Below are 25,223 nucleotides of genomic sequence, written 5' to 3' on the forward strand. Positions count from 1 at the left end.
AAAGATCAAGACCAAAGTATCAGTGGATTATATTTCACGGCAGAGTAAACGATGACTTAAGTCTACTCAAATTTCATGCTATTATAAAACTGGAGTATTAGGAAGAAAGGTCCTAGGAAGTTTCAGAAACCCAGCTGTCTCTTGGAGCGACACAGACCTTTCCAAATGTTCCATCAGTATTTGTTCTGCCAATTGTGGCACAAAACCACACAGGATTCTCAGATAACCAACCCAAAACCAGAAGCAAGGGTGGCTTCATCTTACCATCTATACTGCACTATCTGACGTGAGGGGAGCTGAAATTTGGAGGCACAAATGGCAATTCAGGAATCTTTGTAAAGTCACCAATTCACAGTACATTTGAATCTGCTCAACTCAGCTGCCACAAAAAGTTAGCGTTATCTCTTATTAAAGCCACCAAACACATAATTGCATCTCCTTTACTACAAGGAACTTGAAAAAATACACATTCAAGGGGCTTTAACTGTAAAGCAAAAAAAAATAATTAAGCAATCCCAGTTTCTGATGACTTATGAGGCCTTACCCAAAGGTCTCAAAAAAAAAAAAAATAATTAAAGAGAACTTTGGAGTAATTAAAGACAATATAGGAATAGCATGGCAGAGGAATGAAGGTCAGGAGATAAGTCACATTAGCTTGGCACTCTTCCAAGACGACTCTCATGTCTACCCAACAGCTAAAAGTGCCTGGTAACGTCCTCTTTCTCCTCAGCATCTCTTCTTGTTTATCTCCCTTTTTGCTGCTGAGGCTGAAACCTCTGCAATTGCAGCAAAACAAACAGGCATTTTTCTTCACCTTCACTTGTGTTTTTGCGGTCTTCTCCTTTCTCCTAACCCAGAACCTTTAAAGGAGCAAGGGGAACTGCTTCCCAGAGACACTCTTACTGATGGACTTTTGCCTGCTGGCCGCACACAGCCCCAGTGTCGTTTCTGACACTGCTCAAGGCCTCAAAACCAGGTAGGTGGCAAACAGCCAAAATCCCAAACTACACTACATATAGAATCTGTTCCCCTAAATAAATGTTAGCTTCAGAGCTGTTTAATTACAGCAGATGTCTTTAAATTCACTACCTGCACCGCAAATAAATCAATCTAAAGGAATGCACTGGGAATCGTAGCTCAAGTTTTTTCCTTCAACTTTTGTCCTAATCCTCATACAAACCTGAGCAAATATTAAGATCCTCTTGATTTCCCCGCAGGTAAACCAGTAATGTTATAAGCCTTTCAACATCAGGGCAAGAAGAGAACGCATGTAAATGTAAGAATTAATCTCAAGACACACACCCCACATAATCTGATAGAAATCTTCACACTAGGAGCCAAATAGCTCAGATGAAAAATACAGTGCAGAGTATAAAATTTCTCTTAAAATACAACTAAAAGGCAAGCAATCATCACAGAAACACTTGAAGTCATCGAGCATTTTGATGAGAATGTCATAGAAATGAAAGTTAAAAAAATACATTAAAAGGAGACACAAGTATTTCAAAAACCTCTGTTTTATTTGTACAGAGTAAAATACATCATATAGTGAACATTGTTTTCCACCCATAATCTAAAGCCATTAATAAGTGTTTTCTTTTCACCAAATATTCTGGCCAGAAGCACAGACAATGGAACCGGGAATGCTAATTAGTCTCTCTCTGCCAGAGCTACAAGGTGCACATCAATCTCTGCTTCTGTAAGGATCCTGAAAGAACAAAAAGTCATCTTAAATAGCTGAAATGATTCTTCCCCTTAAGCTGCAATATTACAACCTAATATCTACACAAATAAGTTTTATACAACGCATCTGCCAGCTATTTAAAGTCCTGCTGCCAGGGCCACAGGCCAACGTTCCATTTTTTTTTGAAAAATAAAGGAAGAATCAAAGGCACTAGAGAGCAAAGCGGTTACAAACGGCAGAAAAAGAACACGTGAAGTAGGTGGGAATGCAGCATACTCAGAAAGGAAAAGTTCAGTCAGTTCCAAATCACTGCAGTGATTTTTAAATCCAGGATTTTTTAGTTTTGTAAAATTAAAACATTTCACATCATAAAAATTCTTAATCTATTAACTATATACTGAAGATGTTAAAAACTGCTACAATTACAAGATGAGCATGAGTAATTAAAAGATCCCATTTAGAAAAGGATTAAAAAAAAATTAAGGGACTTGCAAAATTTTCCCTAATATAAAGTCTGTTTTAACAGACTTTACTGCATTAGTTGTCATGACTATGATTTGGAAGTGGACTCCAGACACTAGTACAAAGAAGAATTTTTATTCTTTAAAGCATGAAAAATCATCTAGACCACATGTAACTACGTTTTAATCATCACATGAAGCAACACCCTTTTAAGAAACAAAAGGCAACACTTTTCTCTACTGGATCTCTTAACCATGTCAAACATTTTAAAACCATGTTGTTATTTTTTTTTAAACAATGTCTTTTACCCCGACACATTTTGAAGAGTTATGAGTAAAAAAAACAAACAAACAAACAAACCTCCAGAACTTCAACTTCTGACATTTATCTTTTTTTCTATTTACCACTACACAAGAAGTTAAAACTAATTGCACATAACGAGAGAAACACGCCAAGTTTTATCAACACTGATCACTTACCTGAATTTAGGATTTTCCACTGTAACTACACCGACTTCTATTTCTGAAGGTTTGAAATCAATGGATAGTACAGTAGACAGGCATGTTATTGCTGTCTGAAAAATGACAAAGAAACTGTTATTAAACAGAAAGCACTAAGGCTTTTTCTTTTTTTAATAGACATAGCATTAACAACTACCCTTCCTTCTAGTTTTAAGTCATTTCCCTCCACCTCAAAACCTCTGCTGAAAAGTTTTAAATAGTTTCTCCTTGTTACAGAATACAGTCCCTCTACGGTCCTCTCCCTAAAAAGCCCAATCTACAAAAAACCAAGGGACATGTCATTTTCGTAGCAGAAAAAAAACCACAACAAAACCAAAACCCTTTACCATGCAAAACTTAAAACCCCGCGTCCCAAGGACAGAACGTATTTCACTAGTGGCAAACAAGACAGACATCATCATTACAGTTCAAGATTACTCAAAGCACATACCACTTGCGTAGCTTCCATTTTGGCTTTTCTTCTGGTAATTAAAATTACATTGGCTGTTTTTAAAAGCTGCATTTCATCATGGCTTATTTTTTTCCCCACCACAATCATCACCTGTTTTCAAAGGTGTTCTTTGCAACCTCACTCATACTTAACCCTGAAGTTTGGTCACAATAACACTAAAGATGTATTTCTAAAATGATGATTCAACGCAAAAAGAAGTTTCATGAAACAGTTATGTAGCTAGATGCTTATCAGATCAGTTATTCTGACATGCTGGCATGTAATTCTGAGCAGCAGTGTGTTACGAGGTGTCAAACACCAGACAAGACTTTTCTAAAGTTTATTTTCAATATGTTGATAACACATTGATTCTACAATAATTCTATGAGACTATATAGATGTCTTATCAGAAGACTGACAAGTTGTAAAAAAAAAAACAAACCAAAAACAAAACCAAAAAAACAACCAAAACCCCAAACAAAATTCTTATCCTTGGAGCATTACCTCTAACACACTGCAAGCTTTTTTTTTAAAAAAAAAAAAACCAAAAGGTTTTTGGGCATGTGTTTGAAGAACATTACAAAAACATGATTCTTGTTTTCGTTTCTCCCTGTCACTACTGACTTTCAGAGTAACAGTGTCTGATCTACATTCACAATCTCAGCATTTTCACAATGACAACAAAAAGGTACAGAAGCGCATCCAGGATCTGACTGGCAGATTAATTACCAATCAAGTATCTGCACCATACTATGGAGGTTTTATGAATTAAAACCAAGAATATGACAAGACTGTTTCATCTACCTCCAACCGCTCAATTAAGAAACATGCTCAGTATAATCAAGCAGTGATAGAAAAATATATTTAATGTGAAAAATACTTAGCCAGGATAAAAAAGGATCTCTGAGGGAATTTCAAATACATTCAATTTCAGTATGCTATGATTTTTTAACCCTCTCACGAACTTCTCTTTAAAGAAATTATTAAGGAAGTCAGTACTTATTAAGATATAAGTATAAAACTTAGGAGTTTATGCTGAAGAACTTTCTGTTTAAACGGTACTTTCACAGTAATGTAGACTTCAGATGTAATTTAGCTGAAGGTCTGAATCTGCATAGCATTCACAGGAATCTCAACAGTACTCTGTTGAATCTTACACGGGAGTCAGTTGCTTAGGTTATTATTCCTTATTTCAGCTGCTGATCTTGTGATGCAGCAAACAACATTATGAGACAAGAACAAAGCCTGGCAGGAGAAATAGGTGGGCCATGAAAGAGGACTGTTTAGACAGATCTCTACAGTGTAAGTGAAAAAAGTAAGTATGATTTATAAAATAAGTTCATTGACCTATTTTATGAGTAGGATACATTTTTTACAATAGGCCTTGAACAACAGTTTTCACAGTAGGTGTAACAACCGGTGTTATATTTACTAAACTGACAGACAAGCACTACCCCGCTCCTAAAATGCTTTCTAACATGAAGATTATTTTAAGTGCCACTAAAACAAAATTGCACTGGCATCCCCAGAATCAAGCACTGCAGTAACTAACCACCAGCTACAGTGGGAGTGCTACAATGATAGATTCTGCTTCAGCAAAGATAAAGCAGAAAGAGCAGATTAAAGGACTACTTAAACATTTGCAAACTACCTTCAAAAGATTTTCTGGTTGGAATAGCTATACTTGCTCTGGCAGCAACACAGAACTGTAAGAAAACATGAAATGCCTAACCCCATTCCTCTATATCGCAAGCATACATGAAGCATATTCATTAAAAATACTGTAACAAATCTCTATTTCCTTCTGCTGGCCTACCTCTACAGTTTGTTCGTATGTCCAATCAAATTTCTTCTTTACTTTCTTTTCAAGAAAACTGGTTGACTCTGTCTGTTTAACTCCTGCAGCTGTGGCCTTGAATCCACAATAGTAACCTGCCGGATCACACTTGTATACCTGAGGGCCGTGTTCTTCATCAATACCAATCAAAATCATACCTTGAAGAGAAAATTTGTTAATTTATGTTTTTCCCCAATTTCAGCAATTTCATTTAACTAAAGAATAGAATAGATACTCCTCTCCTGTGAAAAACTGCATAGCGGTACATTTTTAGGAACCAGTCCAACACCTAGAGCTATGATTTCCTCTTAATCTCTAATTTGCCATTTCTTAGCAGCGTCGCGTTACCAGGTGCGCAACTCGGTTTAGCGCAAACTACATTTCTATAATTCCCAAAGATGGCTACTCATTAAACGTGGAAACATTTTTGCCATGCTCAGCCTGTAGCGAACCACAAAGTCAGGAAATACAAAATTATTAATCCCGATACAAAGTTAAACCAGCCACAGTTCTCTTCCTGTGTATTGCATGACACTTTAAAAGTGTAAACAATAGTTGTATTAACATGTACCTTTTACCACGAAGCAACTCTACAAATACTTTGAATTTAATATAAATATCAAAAGATCAACTTTAGATTTCTCAACTGTAATCCTGAAAAGACTGCATTACATTCCTTTTTCTCTTTTCTTTAAAGGAAAAAAATAATATATGAAATTAAGCATGGAAACATCAGAACATAAAACTGAGTCTTTGAAGACCATTTGACTAAATGCTTTCAAGTTGGACAGACTTCAAGAAACATAAACTGGTCACATCACTGAGATGCATCTGTGTTCACCCACACTTCTAGATTTACAGTTGTATAGTCTAAATATGGATATTAAAAATAACTCAAAAGCAACACTTGCGAAAAAACCCAAAACAGACCAAGGTCAAGGTTTTAAATTATTTTTGTTTTTCACTTGCGTAACTTTTAACTAATACTTATAGTTGATAAGCTTTGAGCAGCTCTTACTACAACAGAAAGAATTTTCCCATCGTCTTTTCAAAAATAGTTAAGGAAAGTTAAGAAAAAAACATTTTTATTCACGTATTAAAAACATAAAAATAATCACTTTCCAGTAGTATCAAGGCATGGGAAATGCCAATGGAAGAAAGAAACAATCATTCCTGAACATTACAAGCACAGGAAAATTGCCCCATCATGGAAACTGTGGTGCAACCCTGAAATGTTACTTATTTAGTGAGAAGTGCTAGCGCCTGCTATGATTACGAGAAGTGATTCATCAATTCTGAAACTATTCTCCTTAAAAGAAAAAAAAAAAAACAAACCCCAAGCAAACAGAAAGAAACCCAGACAGAATGTTTAATGAAAAAGTAATTGAGGAAACATTGTCTTTTATCTCAGTTCCCGGACAGGCCAACAGTACGGTTACAACTTGCTCACAGCCAAATCTAAGAGAAAAAATAAGTCAGATTCAACCCCAGAACACACAGATGACCAGGAAAACCCAACTTTACACACATCGGTTTTTTATTTAAGCTGAATTTGCTGTTCTAAAACAAGACCGGTGTAGAATGTTTGCAAGTGAAAGATTTTTAAGCACTACTTTTCTATATATTATATAAATATATAAATATATATCATGGTTAAGAGCAAAAATTATGCAGATTTTTGTCCTATACATACTACTTAGACGAAAAAGCCACAAAACCTGCACAAGCATAATTGCACTCTCCATATGTCTGTTTTATCAGTGATATTTACCCAAACAGAGACACCAGTAAAAAGATCGTCTCCCATTCAAACACATCACTGTGCTGTGCAGAAGCAGATTAGGCTCCAAAATCTCAGGTGAAATAGTATCGCATGTTTTAAAAGAGGCTAAATCATTTACTCCAATTCAAATGCTGAGCCAATGGTAAAATCGTGACTCCAATTCAGAACTTCCCTCTCATTTGGCTGTTCATCCCTCTTATTCCTTCAGTTACATCCATATCTCGCACAATTTGAAAATGGGTGAGAATTCCTTATACTTGAAGTTGCAAGCTTAGACAAGAAAGAGAAAAGATCAATTTCATACACTATACTTACAGCAACCAAGAGGCCTCATTTCAGCATTTTGCGTATAGACCTGAGATATATCTGCGATCCTTTTACACAGCATATCCACAGGGATGTCATAGCCATACTTGTACTTCCAGTTAGCAGCCTCATAGCGGGCTCTCTGCACCTGGGATCTGCTGTCAGCTAGGCAGAAAGAACTAATATTAATCTCACTGAACATGTACCACATTTATTCCTCGCATTGCTTGAGAATGCAAATTCCAGGCTCAACTTTAAGGTGTCTTTAAATATGCATATTAGAACTAGACAAGTTCTCCAAAACCAGACTGAGTGGAACAAATCTCCTAGAGCACTTACTTGTTTTATGTGATACAAACCTGGTGAACTATATAAAAAAATTGACATGCTTCAGATACTTATAAAAGATGGTGAATTAAATACCTGTCATTCCTGTCATCACACAGCCAATATTTTCAGTAATTTTGAATAAATGAGTCACTGTGTTGGAATCCAGTAACTTGTCCTAAATAGGAAACAGAAATAAACTAATAGTAAACACTGTCCTTCAAGTAGAAAAAAAAGACACATTCTGGATGCTCTGGTATTTACAGAAGAGACCCAAAAAAATCAACCAACAGCTAAAAATTGTCTTTCAGGATCTCTAATATTTATTCCTCTAGGCATGTGAAGGCAGAAATAGGAGAATGAGGAAGATAAAAACCCCAATATCTGGAAAAGGCTAGAGCACAACCAACATCAAAGTCCTTTTCCCTCTGAAGAAACTTTGAGTGCACACGTACAAAAACTTGAGCCCTTATTGCATGCTGCCCTTCAAGCACATGGGCTTTCCTCCTTTGTCAACAATACATCACCACTGTGCTAAAACACTCATGAAAACCTGTTCTGCATGCTATTGGTATAACATTTTCTCTGAGTAGGAACTGAAGAAATCAGGGAACTGATTACGAACAACTCAGCCCTTACAAGCCCAAGTAATGTATGCGTGCCAGAGTACAACAGGCCCGACTCCGTATTTTAGCTTTAGCCCTTTGACAGCTACAAAGAAAACCAATATTACAGTACTTGGTGAGGAAATGCACAGTTAAGCACTAAATGGAGCTAGAACTTGCAATAAGCAGAACAATAATAAGATATTCAATCCAAATTGCAATATATGTCAATGCTAATAAATTAATATCAATATTGCAAAGTCTCACCCCCATTTTTTTTTTTATCTCCTTCCAGCCTCCCGCCCCCTCAAAACCAGACTACTTACAGGTACTTTCTTCTGTGTTACAATTACTGCAGAATCTTTCCCACGAACAGCTACAGATGTAAGTCCACCCTGGTTTATGGCCTTAAAAGCATATTCTAGAAAAGTTTGTAAAAGTTAATAAAAAACAGCGTTAGAGATACTAGTACAAATAACTGACACACCTCCCCCGAACACAGAAGTCTCACCAAGTTCTGGTCTTTTTAATTCTTTAATACTTGTGCAACACTTTGTGTCTCTAAGGTCTTTAGTACAATGCACACAAGAACTTTCTGATGGGAACTAAGTCATTGACACTCTTCACAAAACCGCTATCACTGCTTCCTTTCAATATTTCTAATAATTTGCCTTTTTGTTCAGTTAGAATGCTTAACAGCAACGGAATTTGTTTGAAAACAAAAAAGCTGTTGTGCACATGACCAACAGTTCAACCTTAACCTACATTAACTGTAAATCCGTACATAAGACTTCTTAACATGCAGAAGTTTAGTAATTCAAGCATTAGTACCACTGCAAGGATGTAATTTTCTTTTGCAGATTTTAACTGATACAGATGAAAACTGTAATGATGGACCAAGCACAGAAGATTGGTTTTAACCTTACTATCACATTTTCTGACTTGACACTCAAACACTGCAATGCTTTTATTAACTTTTTAAAATGAAAACTATGCACATGCCAACTAAACAGCATTATTCAGATAAATACAACAGATTAAGATTTACTTGATATGATCCATTAAATAAATTTCCCTTGATTAATGGTTTCAAAACCCTCAGGAACAACAACTTTAAAAATCGTTTGTCTGGCAACACATGATAAACATTCAGAACTTCCTAACACCTGGATAGGAGAGGCAAGTTTCAGGCAGCAGCTGAATGCAGATGATCTTTTTGTTAGCTGTGTGAATGAAAACGGAATTCAGAACATGTCTAACCAACAGTGCAGCAAACTGCTAGAACTGTCTTCTAAAATAATGTGAGCATTAAACTTAGCTGTTTTAAAAGCTGCACTCAAATCTACTGAAGAGACTGCATAACAGGAGAGGAATAATCTGAAAATGAAAAAACAGCTCTTGCAATACCTGATGTTCAATCTGATGAGTCAGTGTTATGGAAGGGCTGATTGCCATGTATTCAACGCTCTCAGGCATCTGAGCATTTACTGGTTACCCAAACATGCCATAAAGAATGCTCCCCCTTTCTCTCCGCTAGATGCACAGCTCCGCTCACCTCTTCACTTGCCTTCCCCGGGATGACCAGTGCTAGCCAACAGCAAAGCACAGAATCCAGTGAGATGTGAGCTAGCACTGCCCACAAACTGGTCATCTTTGAAGCCCCGGGACCGGACTCTGCAACACTTTTTTATTTATGTGTACAAATAACTGACAGGAGGATGTAAAGACAGAGCCACGCTCCTTTCAGTGGTTCCCAGTGATAGGACCAGAGGCAATGGGCACAACCTGCAACACAGGAGGGTCCATCTCAGCACCAAGAAACACTTTTTCACTGTGAGGGCTGACCAAGCGCTGGCACAGGTTGCCCAGAGAGGTTGTGGAGTCTCCATCCTTGGAGATATTCAAAAGCCATCTGCAAATGGTCCTGGGCAACCAGCTCTAGGTGGCCCTGCTTGAGCCCCCTGGGGTTGGTGCAGATGATCTCCAGAGGTCCCTTCCAACCTCAACCATTCTGTGGTTCTTTTACACTTAGGTGGGAGCAGGAATAGGTGCCCTTACAAACTGTTTTTGCTCACAAGTATTGACAACAAGGCTTGCTGAGCTGCAGTCCCTTCTCACCCTGTTCCTATTACCATCTGCACTGCTCAGTTTTCAAAGAGACAAGCCAAAGAGCGAAGTAGCTCTTACAATATAACAAATCCAAATTGCTAGGGGTGTTTCAAGTCTATTTTCTGCTATGCAAGTATTTCAGTAGTACTGCACACGTTCTTTCTGAAAACAGCACTCCCTTGCTGTTCCTCAAGTACACCACAACAGCCAGAAATTTGACCATAATAATTTTCTTTACCTCCTAAAATTCCACTTAGATGAAACATCACCTTCAACGACTGGAACTAATAGATAGCAAGACAACACTGATGCTCTGAGGGATTTTAACCAAAGCAACAAGAAAAATGTATAAAATAACATTACTTTTCTAATATGAGATCGCTTCAAAGGCACATGAGCTTTTTGAGCTTTGGAAGAACAAGACAGATGTAAGGCAAAGCACAGGCATTTCAGTCCAATATCACTACGCTGGAAATCTCTCTTCAGGTACTGCCAACTTCCAGAAAAACCTCGAGTTTTAAGGCAGCCTTAAAGCAACATGTGTCCATGCCCATCCTTGAGAGCACCTAGTTAATCTGAATCCAGCACATGGACAAGGATGTACAGGATTCAAAAAGAATGAAAGAAAGAAAGAAAAAAGTTAGGTTTGGATATTTGACCACAAGCAAACATGAGCTTTCTGCCCATGCTGTGGCTAGATGCTGGCCAACAGAGACACTAATGTGGCACCATGCCTGTGTTATCAGCCTGGCTGCAGGTAGAGTGAGCTCATCCTTGCCTGAAGTTAGCTATGCATACTTATGTATTTTTCTTCCCAAAGCACACAGGTACTCAAAATATCTTTAAGACAGCTTCAGGCTGTGTGCAGAGGCTCTCAAATACACATGCAGATACTTGCTTCCAAGACATGAGTAAAAGGTATTTTTCACATTTCTCACACATTAACCTAATGGCTGAATATACCCAGGAGGTAGAAAACCAAGGCTCAGTTTCCTCTTTGCTACAGGATGCAGAAACCATTCCCAACAAGTAGTACTGCAATAGAGCCAGAAAGGCAATGCAGACCAAATAGCCTGTTTTAATGGCAACAGAAGGTTGGAGACCATGACTCTATCATAGAACCACCGAGGAAGTGCTGTCCCTACCACCCATATGTATAAAGCTTACTATGCAAGTTGCATACAAGCCTTATACACACTCCAGGTGTAAGACAGCACCTGTATGTAGGTACCTAGTACAGGTCACTTTCTACCTGTGTACACACACCTGCACACAGGGCACTTTCCTAGTTGCTCCTTGGAGAAAGGACTGCTCGAGACGGGGCCACCTGTCCATGAAGCCTATTTCACATAGCCATCTTCTTGAGAAAAGCTGACAGGAAGACACAAAAGAAACTACTGACTACCATGGACAATTCATGCAGTCTAGTCCCAGCAAACTCCTTTCCTGAAGAACAGTCGGATGTATGGACATGCTGTGCAATGCACATGCAGTGAAGCCACTGCAGCTGAGGAAGAGCCATGAAACTCCAGGGGAAGATGGCATCAGGATGATGTTGTCAAAACAATTCACCCAGCCCTGTTGTGAGGATCCTCCAGGACCGCTCTCAATGAATTGTCCTGCCAGACTGCGAGCTGACTATGCTGTTACAGAGTATTCCACAGAAGGAGCACCATAAGGCTCTTCTGCAGAATGCGGTACACCGTGAAAATATGAATAAAAGCTTCAGTGGCCTACAGAAGAAGAAGATGAAGCTAAGCTGCAGCTTAATTGCAAAATGTCCAAAGAAGCCTGGAAACGAAGGATGGCTGCTGCTATCTCACAGGCCATGACGTACAGAACTCACGCCATTCAGGTGTAACAAAAGAGAGCATGGGTTACCTCTAAAAACTGATTTTGTTACTCTGGCATGCAGGGTTTGAGGCTGTTCAAGTCCCATTTGAAACAGCTATTGTAGTTCTCAGATTCCAAAACACAATACTCATAAGCCTGGCACAATAAACTGAAAGAAACACTTCAGGGAGAACAAACAGTTTCTGGACAGCTGTCAGTTCAGTCTCCAAGCATCTGAAATCAAACAACAGGAAACCACAGGAGGTGCCTCCCCGTGGCAGGGGACACTCGAGAGGGTCCACCCTGGCTCTCAGCTTTCCTTATTTCACGCAGAATTCCCTTTCCCAGCCCCCCACGCCGGCATGGCCGGCATCGCAGCCGCTCCAGGCTTCTCCCCACGCACGGCGGGAACAGGCAGGGCGGGATCCGAGACGCCGCGGCCACGGGAAACGCCACGTTTCCCCCCTCCCCAGAGGCAGCCAGGCTCGGCGGAGGCCTTCCGAGCCGGCCGCAGCCCCCCTGGGCGGGAAGCGGCGGCGACGGCGTGTGGAGGCCCGGCCCGTGACGGGGCAATTCAGCGGCAGCATCCCCCGGGGCCGGACACCCACCGACTTGGTAGAGGCGGCCCTCGGGCGAGAAGATGGTGATGTGGCGGTCGAAGCCGGCGCTGGAGCCTCGGGACATGGCGGGCGCGGGGAGGGGGGGGCGCGGCCGAGGGGGCTCACAGCGTGCAGGGCCCCACCACCGCCACCGCAGCCAGGCCTCCCGCCGGAGCACTTCCGGGTTACGCGCCGCTCGCGCAGCGTCACGCTCCACCCCCGCCACTGCGCATGCCCGAGGCACCCGCCGCCGCTCTCCCCTCCGTCCTTCTGAGCATGCGCAGCGCGGCGAAGGGGGGGGGCGGCGACAGCAGCCTCTGTCGCGACATGCCGCCCGCGTCGTGAGCGGTAGGTCGCAGGAAGCGGGGGAAAAGCGTCATGGCGAGCCGCGCAGGCAGCCGGGGAGACGAAACCCCTCCGAACTGCCTAAACAGAGTGTTTTTCAACGTGTCCTCCTCAACGCGCATAATTTTAAAGCAAAAGCAATAGAGTAACCGCGAAAAAAGGTGTTTCAGATACTCCTAATGAGTAATTGCCGCCGCCGCAGCTGCAGCCTAATGGAGTGTTTAAAAGACTTTTAACTTCTTTATCGGTGTCCAGTACAAAGGGGAATTCCCCCAGTTTAACCCCGTGAATGTACGCGCTTCTTGCCTCTCAGCAGTTTGGATTTCCCCTACGCTGTGTGGGAAGGGTTTCTTCTCTTGTTTTGTTTTGTTTTGTTTTTTTAAAAGTCAGGTCATTAAAAGAGTTGGAGAAGCTGTGGTTTGGTATCCATACCTCTATTTTAAAAGATAATTATTAGGTGAGCTTACTCTTTGTTGAAATAGCAGATCAGAGGCGCGTTTTGCGTGCGTGTGCCATACACTAAAAGCCTGCTTTCTTGAATTTTTTTCAGTGTACTTTCCCTTGCTTATTCATACCCTGGGAGAATGAAACATCTCGCAAACACGGAATTTGTCCCCTTGGTGGGCAGGCGTGAACCGCTCAAAGCTGCAGCGCGCGGCCAATGCCAGGACACAGGGACGTCTCTGCTGGGTCAGAGGCAGAACCTGCCCAGGACCATGCCCCATCTCCAGCTGTGGCCAGAAGCGGATGCCCAAGGAGAAGGCTTAAGACTAGAGAGCCTTTAATGATACACCTCCCTCCCCCACCATCCGGAGGGACTTCCCACGGCAGAGATGACACCTGGTTATTTCATACCCCTCACCGGTCTCCCCTTGAGCTCAGGTGAACCCCTTGCACCCGTGACGTGATGTGGCTTTAAAGAGCTGCTCAGCAGAGCAACGCGTGGTGTGGTCTCATCCAAACGCCCACCTCTCATCTTAGCCTTCCACCTGCCAGCACCATCCGATGCCACTTTTGCACTGGAACATCCCATCCCTGTGTCCCCTCCGCAACACTCACAATTCCCACAACCTCCATGTCTCTTAAGACCTCTGTTTCTCCAGGCCGAGGATTCCCACCCTCCCAGTCCTTCCGCATACAAAAGTTTTCCAGTCTATAACACTGGAGTTTAATGTCAGATTTTCTTTCCCTTGAGAAAAAGGGGATGGGAAAATGGAAGTATTTATCAAGCATTCACCCTGATTGCCTAAAAGTAACCAAGAAAATCCTTAAGTGTTTGGAATCAAAGATTCAATATTTGACTTAGACTAAGGAAAGAGTAATAGTTGCTCAATACCACACAGATGATGGAGTGGAAGTCATGCTAATTTCAGGACAGAGTTTCCAGAAGCTTTTTCCATCTATGTAGCAATTTTGTCAGCTTCCAAAGTACAGGTTTGTTTCAGAAGAGCAGTCACGTAACTTCGGTTTAGTGTTCATCACCTCTGATCAACATATGGGAGTCAGTGTTGCAGGACCCCAAGGAAGACTGTTCTCGCTGATGTGTTTTTAATGTGGTAAACACTAAGTGGGTGAGCTTGGAGATGAAGCTCTGGAGTCCCCAGCACAAGGAGGACATGGACCTGTTGGAATGGGTCCAGCGGAGGCCCATGAAGATACAAGTACAAGACAAATGTGATAAAAACATGATCTTTCATCTGAGATTAATGTGTCATTTCCATGTTTTTTTGGGGAGAAAAGTTTGCATTAAAGTGGTAAGTGCAATAAATCACAGAATCGTAGGGGTTGGAAGGGACCTTTGGAGATCATCTAGTCCAAACCCCTGCCAAAGCAGGTTCACCTAGAGGAGGCTGGACAGAACGCAGGCAGGTGGGTTTTGAATGTCTCCAGAGAAGGAGACTCCACAGCCTCTCTGGGCAGCCTGTTCCAGTGCCCTGGTCACCCTCAAAGTAAATTTTTCCTCATGTTGAGATGGAACTTCCTGTGTTCCAGCTCATGCCCGATGCCCCTTGTCCCGTCACTGGGCACCACTGAGAAGAGCCTGACTCCATCCTCTTGACACCTGCCCTTTAGATATTTATAGGCATTGATAAGATCCCCTCTCAGTCTTCTCTTCTCCAGGCTAATGAACACATTTACCATATAAGCACTTCTAAATAATAACTTAGAACGCTTTTCCTGTGATTTACACAATTTCTCTTGCTTTATTTATAACTTGGGATAGGTTTTATAAAAATATCTGTACAAAATTCAGTTTTGTCCTGTTACTGCCTGTAAGAATTACTAGTTATGATCAATTTTTCTTTAGAAAAATCATGTATTTCCATAAGCAAACTATTCCAGTGACACGAAACCCTGTCAGAAGCAGCAAATTTGAAAGTGTGGAAGAGCCACACAATATCCCACTGGTTGTTTCCTAATTCTTCCAATCAGAATCTTAATATATGTTGCAACAGCAAATCTTTTGCATTCTATGTGATCAAATGAATTCTAGTTGGTGTGAGGAAATATTAGGGCTATGTACGTCTGGCAAATGGTAAACATACCATTTGGCCTCATTAGCTCCATTGCGTGACATACAATGTGGGCAAGGTCAGCTGTGCCCATTTTGAAGGTACTTTGGAAGTCCTGCTTAATTTCTTTGAAGTACAGAGTTTATGAATTTCAGTGTAGATGAAAAGCTTGAGGAAAAAAAATTATTAAAAAAACACAACCTGAAATGCCAAGAGGGAAAACCAAGTTTTAATTCAAATCACATTGAGAGGCTACAGAAATTGCCTGTAAAAATGGAAATAATGGACCTAATTCATCCCTGCTGGACCACCACTGATGTTAACAGATTCACTGCAGGAATGATTTTGACAAAAAGCAGTTACTGAACTTTCTTTAGTTATAGGCCTCACACATTAATCCCATAATTGTATTGCTGAGTTCTCCTAGTCAGTAATAGTCATTAAAAAAAAAAAAGCGGCTTCAGCTTGTGCAATTACATTCTTCATCATTGCTGTTGAATGCAGAGCCATTTTCTTGGTACTTCATACGAATATTTTTCCTCAAAAGAGTCTTTATAGGGGATATGCCATGTATCACCTGTAGTCTGTACCACACAGTCATAACTGAAAGCAGGCTGTTGGATAAAAAGAGATAAAAACATTTTTTTAGAATTTACACGATATATTACTAAAATACCAGTTATAGGTAGTTATAACTTCCAACACTTACCTTAGAAATCTCCATAGACTCATCCCTTTAACAACTCTCATTGATTTCTTTACACCAAACAAATTCTAAATTTTAGTGCTGGAGGAAAAACTAAAACGTTTTTAATATTTTGTGGTCTAGGAGTCATCATAAATGCCTAAAATTATGTCTTCAATCACCACCAGATAATAATGACTTGAACATAAAGCACTCAATATCTAGAAATAGCAAAATGATTGTTTTTCTGTTCAGTTAAATGAAATCATATGGGAATTAACTCAGGATGTGGAGTTTATAGGCTTGAACTGGTAGGATTTAATGACATTAATGACCTCTCGTGTTTGTTCTTCCAGTGTACCTCTTTAGAGAATCGAACTGCTCTGCTGAGGAGGATGTAAGAAAAGGGTTAATCACTAACACTTTGAAGAGTGTCTAGTCGAACAAATATAATAAACTATTTTTCTTGTCTGTTATGTTACAGGTATACTAACTCAACACATATAACACAAGTACAAAAGAAACATTACTGGTTGGCAATTACAGTTCTCAGAACATACAGCCACTCTGTATGTACAGTCTTGGAAGTCTACTTTTCCGTGACACCAGCTTCCAGAATAACCTAGAAGACAGCTACGACTGGGAATGTCAATCATCCACATCACCTGTATGGGAATTAGGATGTGAAAATTACTAGCCCTTTTGTACAAAAGAAAGAAACAAGGTGTAGCTAAAGCTGTGTTACTCAGGTAACCCTACATTCAGTATTTGGTTCCATAAAAAGAAACGTATATATGGCAACACTGAACGAAAGGCTGTCATTCTTTTAAGCCTGTGTCTCTATGGTCTCTTTGTAATGATGAATATTATTTTACAATTTTAAGCAGAGCAGCAAGAACATGAATCTGCATAGGTGCAGTATTGCTTTAAGTAAGCGATAACAATGCAGACAGACCAGATAACAAAAACCTGCATGATATGGAATGTCATTTGATGAATTTTTCCCTAGAAAAATCTTAGAACAGCTGCACTCCTATTAATGTACTCTTCGTGGCTCACAAGGATACATGTCTCCTAGACAATAACAGCAGTATTCAGCTATAAGATGATACTATGCTTGGAAGACTTACGGGCTTTCCTTCATGGAACTTTATAGATATGTTAGGCTAGTATTACAGTGAATACTGAAATACCTGTATTTTCCTGCTTCCTTAAAATAAAGATGAAAGAAATTCTATTGTACAGTTAGAAGCATGTTATTTTATAATAGTGCTACAGAGGAGAGTAAGGTATTTCAAAGTTTAAAATAAATTTAAAAATACTGGCGCTTATGTTTTACAGCAATGGAAAGATTCATATACACACACATGCATTTACATTTTAAACATTTAGGCAGCATTTCTTGTCTTTTTGGCAGTTCTTATGTTTGTGCCATGCTTTGTGAATACAGTGAATTTTTAGTAACCATGGGAGTTTTGAGCCCATTGGTACAAATCCATTTCTTAGACTCCAACAACAATCTTACTGCTTTCAGAGTTTGAAATTGTGTATCTTTAATGAATATGCTCTGTGTGCTTTCTGATTGCAGCAGAAAACTTACCGTAAAATTTATACGCTTTCCTCCTGCAGAAGGGGAAAACACTATTTGGTGTCCACGCTGCCACTTACGGAACAGATGACGCGTCAGACTGTCAGAAAGACAAGCCTTGTGATCCCGGAGGAAGTCTCTAGTAACAAACTTGCAGTGCTTGCCTGATCGAAGAGTGGCATATAACAAGAAGGCATCATCTTCAGAGCTTAACAGAACAAATGGAAAAGACAGACGTCATTCACAAGGCAGTAAGCGGTTGCAGGAAATGAATCAAATGCTGATTTGAGATTTATTCATCAGCAGCACTGAAAATTCTCATCGCTACTCTACTTCCCTGGTAAAATAAAAAACTTCTGTTTACCACAGGGCACCAAAAGTTGGGTGCAATAAAAATAACTGTATGCTACACCGAGTATTCTTCCCTCCTATCACAATCTGATAATACAACAATACAATCTTTTGCCACATAACTTAACAGTGCTATGTGGAACAGAACTGCTAAAACTCACAAGGGTACCCCTAAAACTTTGTTGGAATACAATCAGTCATCACAACTGATAATAATGTAATATAGGCACACAAATCTGTGAATCTTCGTCTTTATATGGGTAAATATACTTTGAAAGGTACTGTGATTATTTGGAAAATATATTCAACATTAGCTGCTATTAAACTGAGAAAATTTTAGGGAAAAATCTCTAAAACACATTTATAGTGGGCATGAGATACCCTATATCTGGAGGACCTGAGTAGAATTTTGGTTGAAACCACTTTTTGATTGCTGTGGATTACTGTAATACTAAGTGGTGAGACAGGAAATTAGCGAGCATTTCCAACCTGCAGTAAGAGTCCCCTTTGTTGGTGGCCAGATAGCAGGAAAGAAAGCAATGTGATTCAACAGCAAAGAGAACAAGAGCCAGAACTGGTGAGGGGATGAAGAACAGATCTGAAACAAGGCGCCAGACAGAAAAGACTTGGACGAGCTGTTGGGACAAGGAACTTGGTCAGAAGTTCTGTGAACTGGGATCACAGAAGAAACGGCAGAGACAGGTGAAGGATCAACAGTGCCCAACTCAGATGAAGACTAGGTGGAGCTGGAACTGAAGGGAAACTGAGACTCATTATATAAGAAAAGCAGGGCAAGGAGAGGGGACACTGTGGTGGAGGCAAGTACACACTTTAGGGACAATGACAGGCTTGAATGGGCAAGAGCAAGGGGGTCATGCTTCTTAAATTAGAGAGGCAGAGGGTCTCTTTCCACTCACAGAAATATTCTCCTCTGGGAGCAGCAAGGAAGTTAGCACTCCAGACCCTCCACATTCCTGGGCTACCAAGAAATACTGGCCAGGCACGAACGGCATCTCCCCCCGTGCAGGGCTAACACAGCAGACTGTGACTGTACACTGATGCTATCAGGTGTTCTGTAAGTTCAGGCCACTGTGGTCTTGGCAGTGGTTTTAACAGTTATAAATCCTAACAAACCAAACAGATGTCAACATGACTCTAAGTGATGAAATTCTTCATAATGCAACTTTTAATATGCATTGTTTTTTGAAGCAAGTATAGCAAGGGATATGTTTCTCTTTCACACAGACAGAGATGGAGATACTACTAATGGAACTAAGAACTACAGCTGTTTATGCTGATTTAAAATGCACATAAATCAGGTATTGATCTCCATTACATTTAGCCATTTTCTTAAACTTACATATTTTCAGCAAAGAAGAAGTCTGCCTTATTCTGCATCTCCTTCATAACCTCTCTTTTCCAATTTGAAGAGTTAATCAGCATGTGTTTGCGGCCCAGCACAAGCAACCGGGCATTCTCTTTTGCCAGGCAGTTGACAGCATCAAATAGCTGCAGAAAACAAAGCAAAACCAAAGATTTTCTTAGCTGTAAAAACAGACCGACAGGAAACACTTCCATATCTGTGTCTCAGCTAGTGGGACTTCTAGCATACCCTAATTTCCCACAGTTCTTAACTGCAATAAGAATTAGGTAGATCACTAATTTAAATCCCTAATGACAAAGAAAAAAAAACAACAAGCAATTCATTGTAGGAAGCTGCTCTGAAACACACAGAAAATACACTGCCATTATACACCTTTCCCAACTTTTGCAGCTTGAATGACATGAATGAACTCAGGAAGAGTTGTATGAAGATCTCAGAAATTCAGAGTCAGCTGAGGGAACTGAATCACATTGGGATTTAAGTAATACCTACTTTTGGATATGATTCAGCACTAAAATCTTTGTTGGTATCAGAGGAGGACCGAGACCTAAACCATCCTGCTTTTCCAGCCCCACCTACTGCCGAAATTCGAGAAGTACATGTGATCTGGGCTGCCCTGGGGGGAAGAAGCAAGCAGCAGTAAAAGGAAACCTGTGACCTCAGGACTGAGGGTTTACGAAAGCCGCATCCAGACCAGCCTCCCACTTAGGAACCAACATCCTGAGGTGGCAAATTCACTGCTACGCCAGCTTCTCTTAGAGGGACTTTTCACCAGTCTCTTAGGGCTGTGCCTGTTCCGCAATAAATGCTGCTCAGGACAGGCACTCGTGCTTGCGGCTTTCCCTCCCCACTTCACCCAGACAGAGCTCACGGAGGTCAAAGGTTCTGGCTTTCAGCATCCAGGTTATCACTGTGGACTGCTCACAAAGCAATGGCTTTTCAGTTCTGCCCAGAAAGAGAGAAGAACTGTTTCTTGAGACTGAAGCATCACCTTTGAAGGCCAAGGACAGTTCGCTTGACCTCCAGGGAAAGGTGTTTCCTCATTTTTACCTGCATTTGCTGCCACTATTTGTCAATATACAATCTCCTGATTTTTCCCTAATCCCTCTTCCTGCTTTTCTAGCTACTTCCCTCTTCCCTGTTATCGCTTCTCCTTGCAATACCTCCAATTGCCTTTCTCTGCTCTTTCCCCTCCTTTCCTTCCTGTTTGTGATCCTTATTGTTATTTGGTATCATTATCTTTTGTTTCAGGGGATAGAAAGAATTGTTCTTCTAACTCTCGGGTACAAGTTTAAGATGCATTTAGTTTGATCTACCTGCCAGTAGCAGTGGAAAGGGGTGGTCCCACTCCATCCTCTCTCGAGCTGCGCATTCCCACTACTTCTATTGCATCAGATCTAACAACGTCACAACTACCCACGAGCTCACTGATCCAAAAAACCCCATTTTTTTTGCAGGTTTGAGCTTGCAGCCACACAACTGATAGACCTGAGTCAAAGACTGCTGGGAACACATCGCTGGAGGTGGTGAGGGCAGGAAGTGTGGGACTGCCCCTCTCAGCAAAGGACCTGCCGGTGGATCAAATCAACTATGCCATAAATCTGGATCTGAGGATCTGAGAGAGGAGGCCAGGAGATTTTTTACATTAATTTTAACTGTTGACCTGCTGCTGTTATCAACATTGAGGGACTGAAGGCTCTGTTTTCATGGAGACATAGGGTCTCGGTACTCCAACGCAAAGCACAAGAGCCTAACAGTACCTATCAGAACTGATTTCCTGCTTCCAGGAGATCATACTGGACATTGGCTATTTCTTTACATGCATACAATCTACTTTTCCCTGGTTAAAACAAACAGGACATAATGTGAATGGGAAAAGGCCAGATGCAGTAATTTCCGCCTATAAAATGGCAGGTAAAAATAAAAATGGCATTCTCTCCATTACATGCCCTGAATTTCTGGAGATACGTTTCAGAATTCTTACTGGAACACAGAATTGAAAAACAGAAACAAAAGCCACCATTTTCATGTTACTGGAAGGCTTTCAAAGTAACTATATTAAGTACTAATAAGTATAACTTGTCTATGTCACATAATTTATTTGATTATTAAATTATGAGGTTATTAAAAATTGAAAAACTGAAGTTCAGTTTTTCAACATTGACATTTCTTTTTGGAATGTCTCATCTGGACAGTAAAAACTGGCTCATCAATTTTACTTGCTTACAGTCACTTTTATTTTCCAGTTTTAATGCATTGACCCAGTCCTATAAACAGTTGGATACAAATACCAAAGAAGCATTTAAATTTGTTAAGCTGAGTCATTAAACTTAATAAAAGTTAGGAGTGTACCTACTACATTGATACACGTTTTCATGTAGAGAAGTCAACAGTGAAGAAATGTCAACCATGAGTAACTTAAGCAACCCCTTACAAATTCCAAATGAAAATACTTTCTCACCTAACGTTTTGCTATGTTAAGGGAAGGTTTGTCATTTGGAAAAAAAATGTTGAATATTTTTTCAAAGAACACTCCAGAAACTGATTCCACAAAGTCTAAAATAAAAAACTTGACAGCAAGAGCATCCTGATGGGACAACAGAAGAAATAACTCCTAAAAGCAGACTATGAGTCAAAAAGAGTCTCGGGAACATAGCTGCACTAGTGGTACTGCAATCTTCAATAAGGAATTGCCAGTACTTGAACCGCTTGAGTTTACCCCCAGTAAAAAAAAAGGAAACACCTTTTAATTACCCTTGTGGTTCAACACAAAGGCAGGTGGATTTCCAGATACATATTGGTCAATGTGGGCTATTCCCAAGCTTATAAAAAACTCCGCTGGCTTGGATCCACTTCCCTTAATTCTTTCTTTCTGAAGGTTATAACTAGTGGCACTTTGTATCTGTTAAGTCATATGGACTTTCTTCTCCTACATATTATTAGCATATGAGGTTCTCTAGTATGAAGTGCTTCTGGGAAAAAAAGTGAGAGGTTAGTATAAATTAGCTATAGTTTTGCAATGGAAAAGCTCAAAACAGGCTTAAACCATAGTAAAATTAACGGGAATCTCCTGCTTGCATAACAGCACACTCTCCCTCCTCTACTTACCACAAAGATTAACATTTACTTACACAACTAAAACAAAAAAGATAGAAATTATTTTTGTTTTGGCAAGATAATAATAATTTTGTTCTGCATACCCCCTTGCCTGATGCAACTTTACTAAGGAGCATTTTTGCTCATTTTAGGCTTAGGTGTTTAACAGGGGTGGTCTACAGGGAGTCACAGAACTTATGCGGGGGGTTTCCTAAGTGTGTCTCCTCCCACGCCTGGCTGCTTCTTGAGAAAGGAAGGCGTGAGACACACAGTAACACTTGTTTTAGTCATAGAGGAAACTGAACATAATACTGTTAACAAAAAAAAACCAGCAGTAGTGATCTCCCACTTAAAAAGACACAAGTATTTTATTAATCTAGTATTTCCAAAAGTTATCTAAAAATTGTTTTTATGTGCCACTACACAATGCAAGTATGCTAATGCAACAAGCTCTGTGTAGATGCATCCTTTGAATATTCCCACATAATTCATGAAGCAAATATCAGATGCTAAATTGGATTATCTGTTCAAAAGGCCATCTGTGGAAACCATTAAAAAATACACAACACACACATTCCCTTGCTACTCCTTTTCTTGAGAATGAGTATTACAAAATTAGTGAAAGAATGACCTTTTATTAATATTAGCATCTTTGAAAATTGGACAGCAGAGCATATAAAAACACATTTTCTCTGAAAACAGGAATTACAAGATGCCATTCTGCAGAGAAGGGACAATAAGCATGGTCAGACTGGCTGCTTCAGTTCATGTGGCAAGATGCGGCTGAGGCTGAGTGGCAAGGAGTGAATCGCTGCTGTTCTGCACAAATCACTGGCCACGCCAGACACTAGAATTACTACTGGATTATATAGATAACTCTCATTGCCCTCATTTTCTTTTCCTCTGACAGGGCACATCAGGATCCATGTTTCTTTATGAACTACACAGATATTTTAATCAACTGTCAAGATCACTAGATCCTTCCCCAAGAAGCCCATGCTCACAAGCACCTGCTGAATACGTTCTGCTTGCAATCCCCTTCATCATTTATCAGTTACATTTAAATGATTCCTGTGCTGCCCCAGTCCTTGTTTAATTAGATCTTTCTCAAGCTTCTCTTAAACCTTAAAATTTTACTTACAATGCAAAGAATTTTGTGTTCACAGCACTTTAGCAAATGACTCTGATGGAGCCAGGGTGCAACCACAAAGAAGTATGAAACGACACACGGATGGAAGAGTCAAGACCAGCTGTTCGCAAACGTATCGAGTACCTCCGAATGTGGTTCTTCTAAGCACACTGATAATAATTTTTCTATGTTTTTTTTTAAATTATCAAAAATCATCCATAATTAAATGGATGTATGTATCTAGTGTGCATGTCCTAACTCTGATTTCTGCACCCTAATCTGTGAATCAGTGAAAAACTAGCACACTTGTACAATACTTTGGCTGAGTGTATACATTTATCTTTCCTTGGGACAGTCCCAGAGATATGAGCTATTTCCCCACACGTAAATGAGTTCTTTTTTGTTTCCGCAGCTATGCCATTTTATGGAATTTCCCTTCCACCACCAAGCTCCTGCCCTCATATCACAAGGCACCTTTTTTTTTTTTCTTTTTTTTTTTTTTTCTGTGTTGCTGATATAATCTATTTGTTGGGCCATGTTGTCAAGCAGATCAGACACCAGGGCAGGAACATGTGGATCAGAGGAGCCAGAGTGAAAAGAGGTGGGGAGGCAGAGCAGTAGGACAGAGAATGCATACTGCAAAGGATCATGCTGATGCTGAACTCCTTATATCATGTAACAAAAGCTTGAGCTTTACCAACATGAAATAAAGCAACCAAAGATGCTGTAACTGGTATCTTTAAGTTTAAAAAAGCAGTGAATTATACCTTAAAAGAACCACTTTTCCACTAAGAATAAATATTAACAGTTTGCCATCAGAAGATAATTTTCCTATACAAATTCCTGGAAATAATTTTGCAGTGACCTACATTGACAATTCTGCACAATTTAATGTGGATCAAACATTGGAGTTAAGCTGGGAGAGCAGGGAATCCTTGTCACATTGCAAGATTAATCCTCATTCTTCAAATTTCACAACAGCCTTATGAAGTAAATGCATAATTACATCTCCATTTTACACAAGTGCATAATGGAGCACAAGGAAGAGAGATTAATTACTCTACCTCATACAAGGAACTATGAGCAGAGCAGGATACAGATTTCCTAAGGCTTCAGGGCCAGTCACCCGTTCTGATCACTAGATCACGCTGTGCCACGTGTCCCAGTTTCAAAGGTTAGCTTGCTGCGGGACAGCCTTTCTCCTTGGACGCTACTGGTGATTTCCCACTTATCAGATGGGAAACCCGTAAATGCTGCTGCTGGGAGGCACACTGTCCAGTGATTCAGCAAAAAGTGGCTCACCTGTGTACAGGTATTGCATGAAGAAGTCATCACCCCAAAAGTTTAAATTGCTGTTAATAAGTCATGTTTGCCATTTTATAAACATTCGGTTTCACTAATTGCCATTTAAAAGCAAAACACACCTACAATCAGATATCTGCTAATAACAGCAACAAACTTCTCTGTTATTTTTATTTTTACCTGTTGTTGGTGCGACTTCCCACCCAATGCTGTAGCTGTGAAAACTGCAGAGGAAACCCCAACGCTGACCACAGGCACAGAGCTGCCATAATGCACTGTCAGGTGGGGCTGCACAGGAGCATTCTCTCCAGAGGTTAGTCAGTTCCCACCATCA

General features: G+C 40.3%; 2 protein-coding genes and 1 long non-coding RNA gene across 7 annotated transcripts in view; 1 reads left to right on the plus strand and 2 right to left on the minus strand.

Moving 5' to 3' along the window:
* Positions 1–1,499: 1,499 nt before the first annotated feature.
* On the minus strand, positions 1,500–12,696 carry PSMA6 (proteasome 20S subunit alpha 6). 2 transcript variants are annotated; one of them, XM_054197812.1, is made up of 7 exons: positions 12,506–12,696; positions 8,282–8,376; positions 7,447–7,528; positions 7,033–7,188; positions 4,914–5,092; positions 2,626–2,720; positions 1,500–1,708 (listed from the first exon to the last, which is right to left on the minus strand). In XM_054197812.1, exons 1-7 carry the CDS (start codon positions 12,579–12,581, stop codon positions 1,651–1,653), a joined length of 741 nt encoding a protein of 246 aa, XP_054053787.1. In that variant the 5' UTR covers positions 12,582–12,696; the 3' UTR covers positions 1,500–1,650. The 2 variants fall into 2 exon arrangements, with proteins under 2 accessions (XP_054053787.1, XP_054053788.1); XM_054197813.1 differs by lacking the exon at positions 12,506–12,696 and adding an exon at positions 11,946–12,131.
* Positions 12,697–12,736: 40 nt separating this feature from the next.
* Positions 12,737–17,791, plus strand: LOC128908170 (uncharacterized). Of its 2 annotated transcripts, none has more exons than XR_008465878.1 (4): positions 12,737–12,844; positions 13,392–14,595; positions 16,524–16,788; positions 17,669–17,791. It is a non-coding gene; the product is annotated as an uncharacterized LOC128908170 (long non-coding RNA). The 2 variants fall into 2 exon arrangements; XR_008465877.1 differs by having other exon boundaries at positions 12,785–13,298.
* Positions 15,562–25,223, minus strand: part of PRORP (protein only RNase P catalytic subunit) — a 54,537-nt gene continuing 44,875 nt past the window's right edge. For all 3 annotated transcript variants that reach the window (XM_054197809.1, XM_054197810.1, XM_054197808.1), the window contains exons 6-8: positions 19,339–19,487; positions 17,640–17,835; positions 15,562–15,968 (exon numbers count right to left, since the gene is read on the minus strand). In XM_054197809.1, coding sequence (XP_054053784.1) covers positions 15,840–15,968; positions 17,640–17,835; positions 19,339–19,487 — 474 coding nt within the window. In that variant the 3' untranslated portion in view covers positions 15,562–15,839. The remainder of the gene's footprint in view (positions 15,969–17,639; positions 17,836–19,338; positions 19,488–25,223) is intronic.

Source organism: Rissa tridactyla, chromosome 4 (assembly GCF_028500815.1).
Source record: "Rissa tridactyla isolate bRisTri1 chromosome 4, bRisTri1.patW.cur.20221130, whole genome shotgun sequence".
Lineage (NCBI taxonomy): Eukaryota > Metazoa > Chordata > Aves > Charadriiformes > Laridae > Rissa > Rissa tridactyla.

Bases quoted from the DNA above. Each gene is read 5' to 3' on its own strand.
- PSMA6 (XM_054197812.1), bottom strand. From the start codon at position 12,581: ATGTCCCGAGGCTCCAGCGCCGGCTTCGACCGCCACATCACCATCTTC. The intron at 8,377-12,505 runs GTGGGTGTCCGG...AAACTTTTCTAG, and splicing joins GGGCCGCCTCTACCAAGTCG to AATATGCTTTTAAGGCCATA. The intron at 1,709-2,625 runs GTAAGTGATCAG...TTGTTCTTTCAG, and splicing joins GTGGAAAATCCTAAATTCAG to GATCCTTACAGAAGCAGAGA.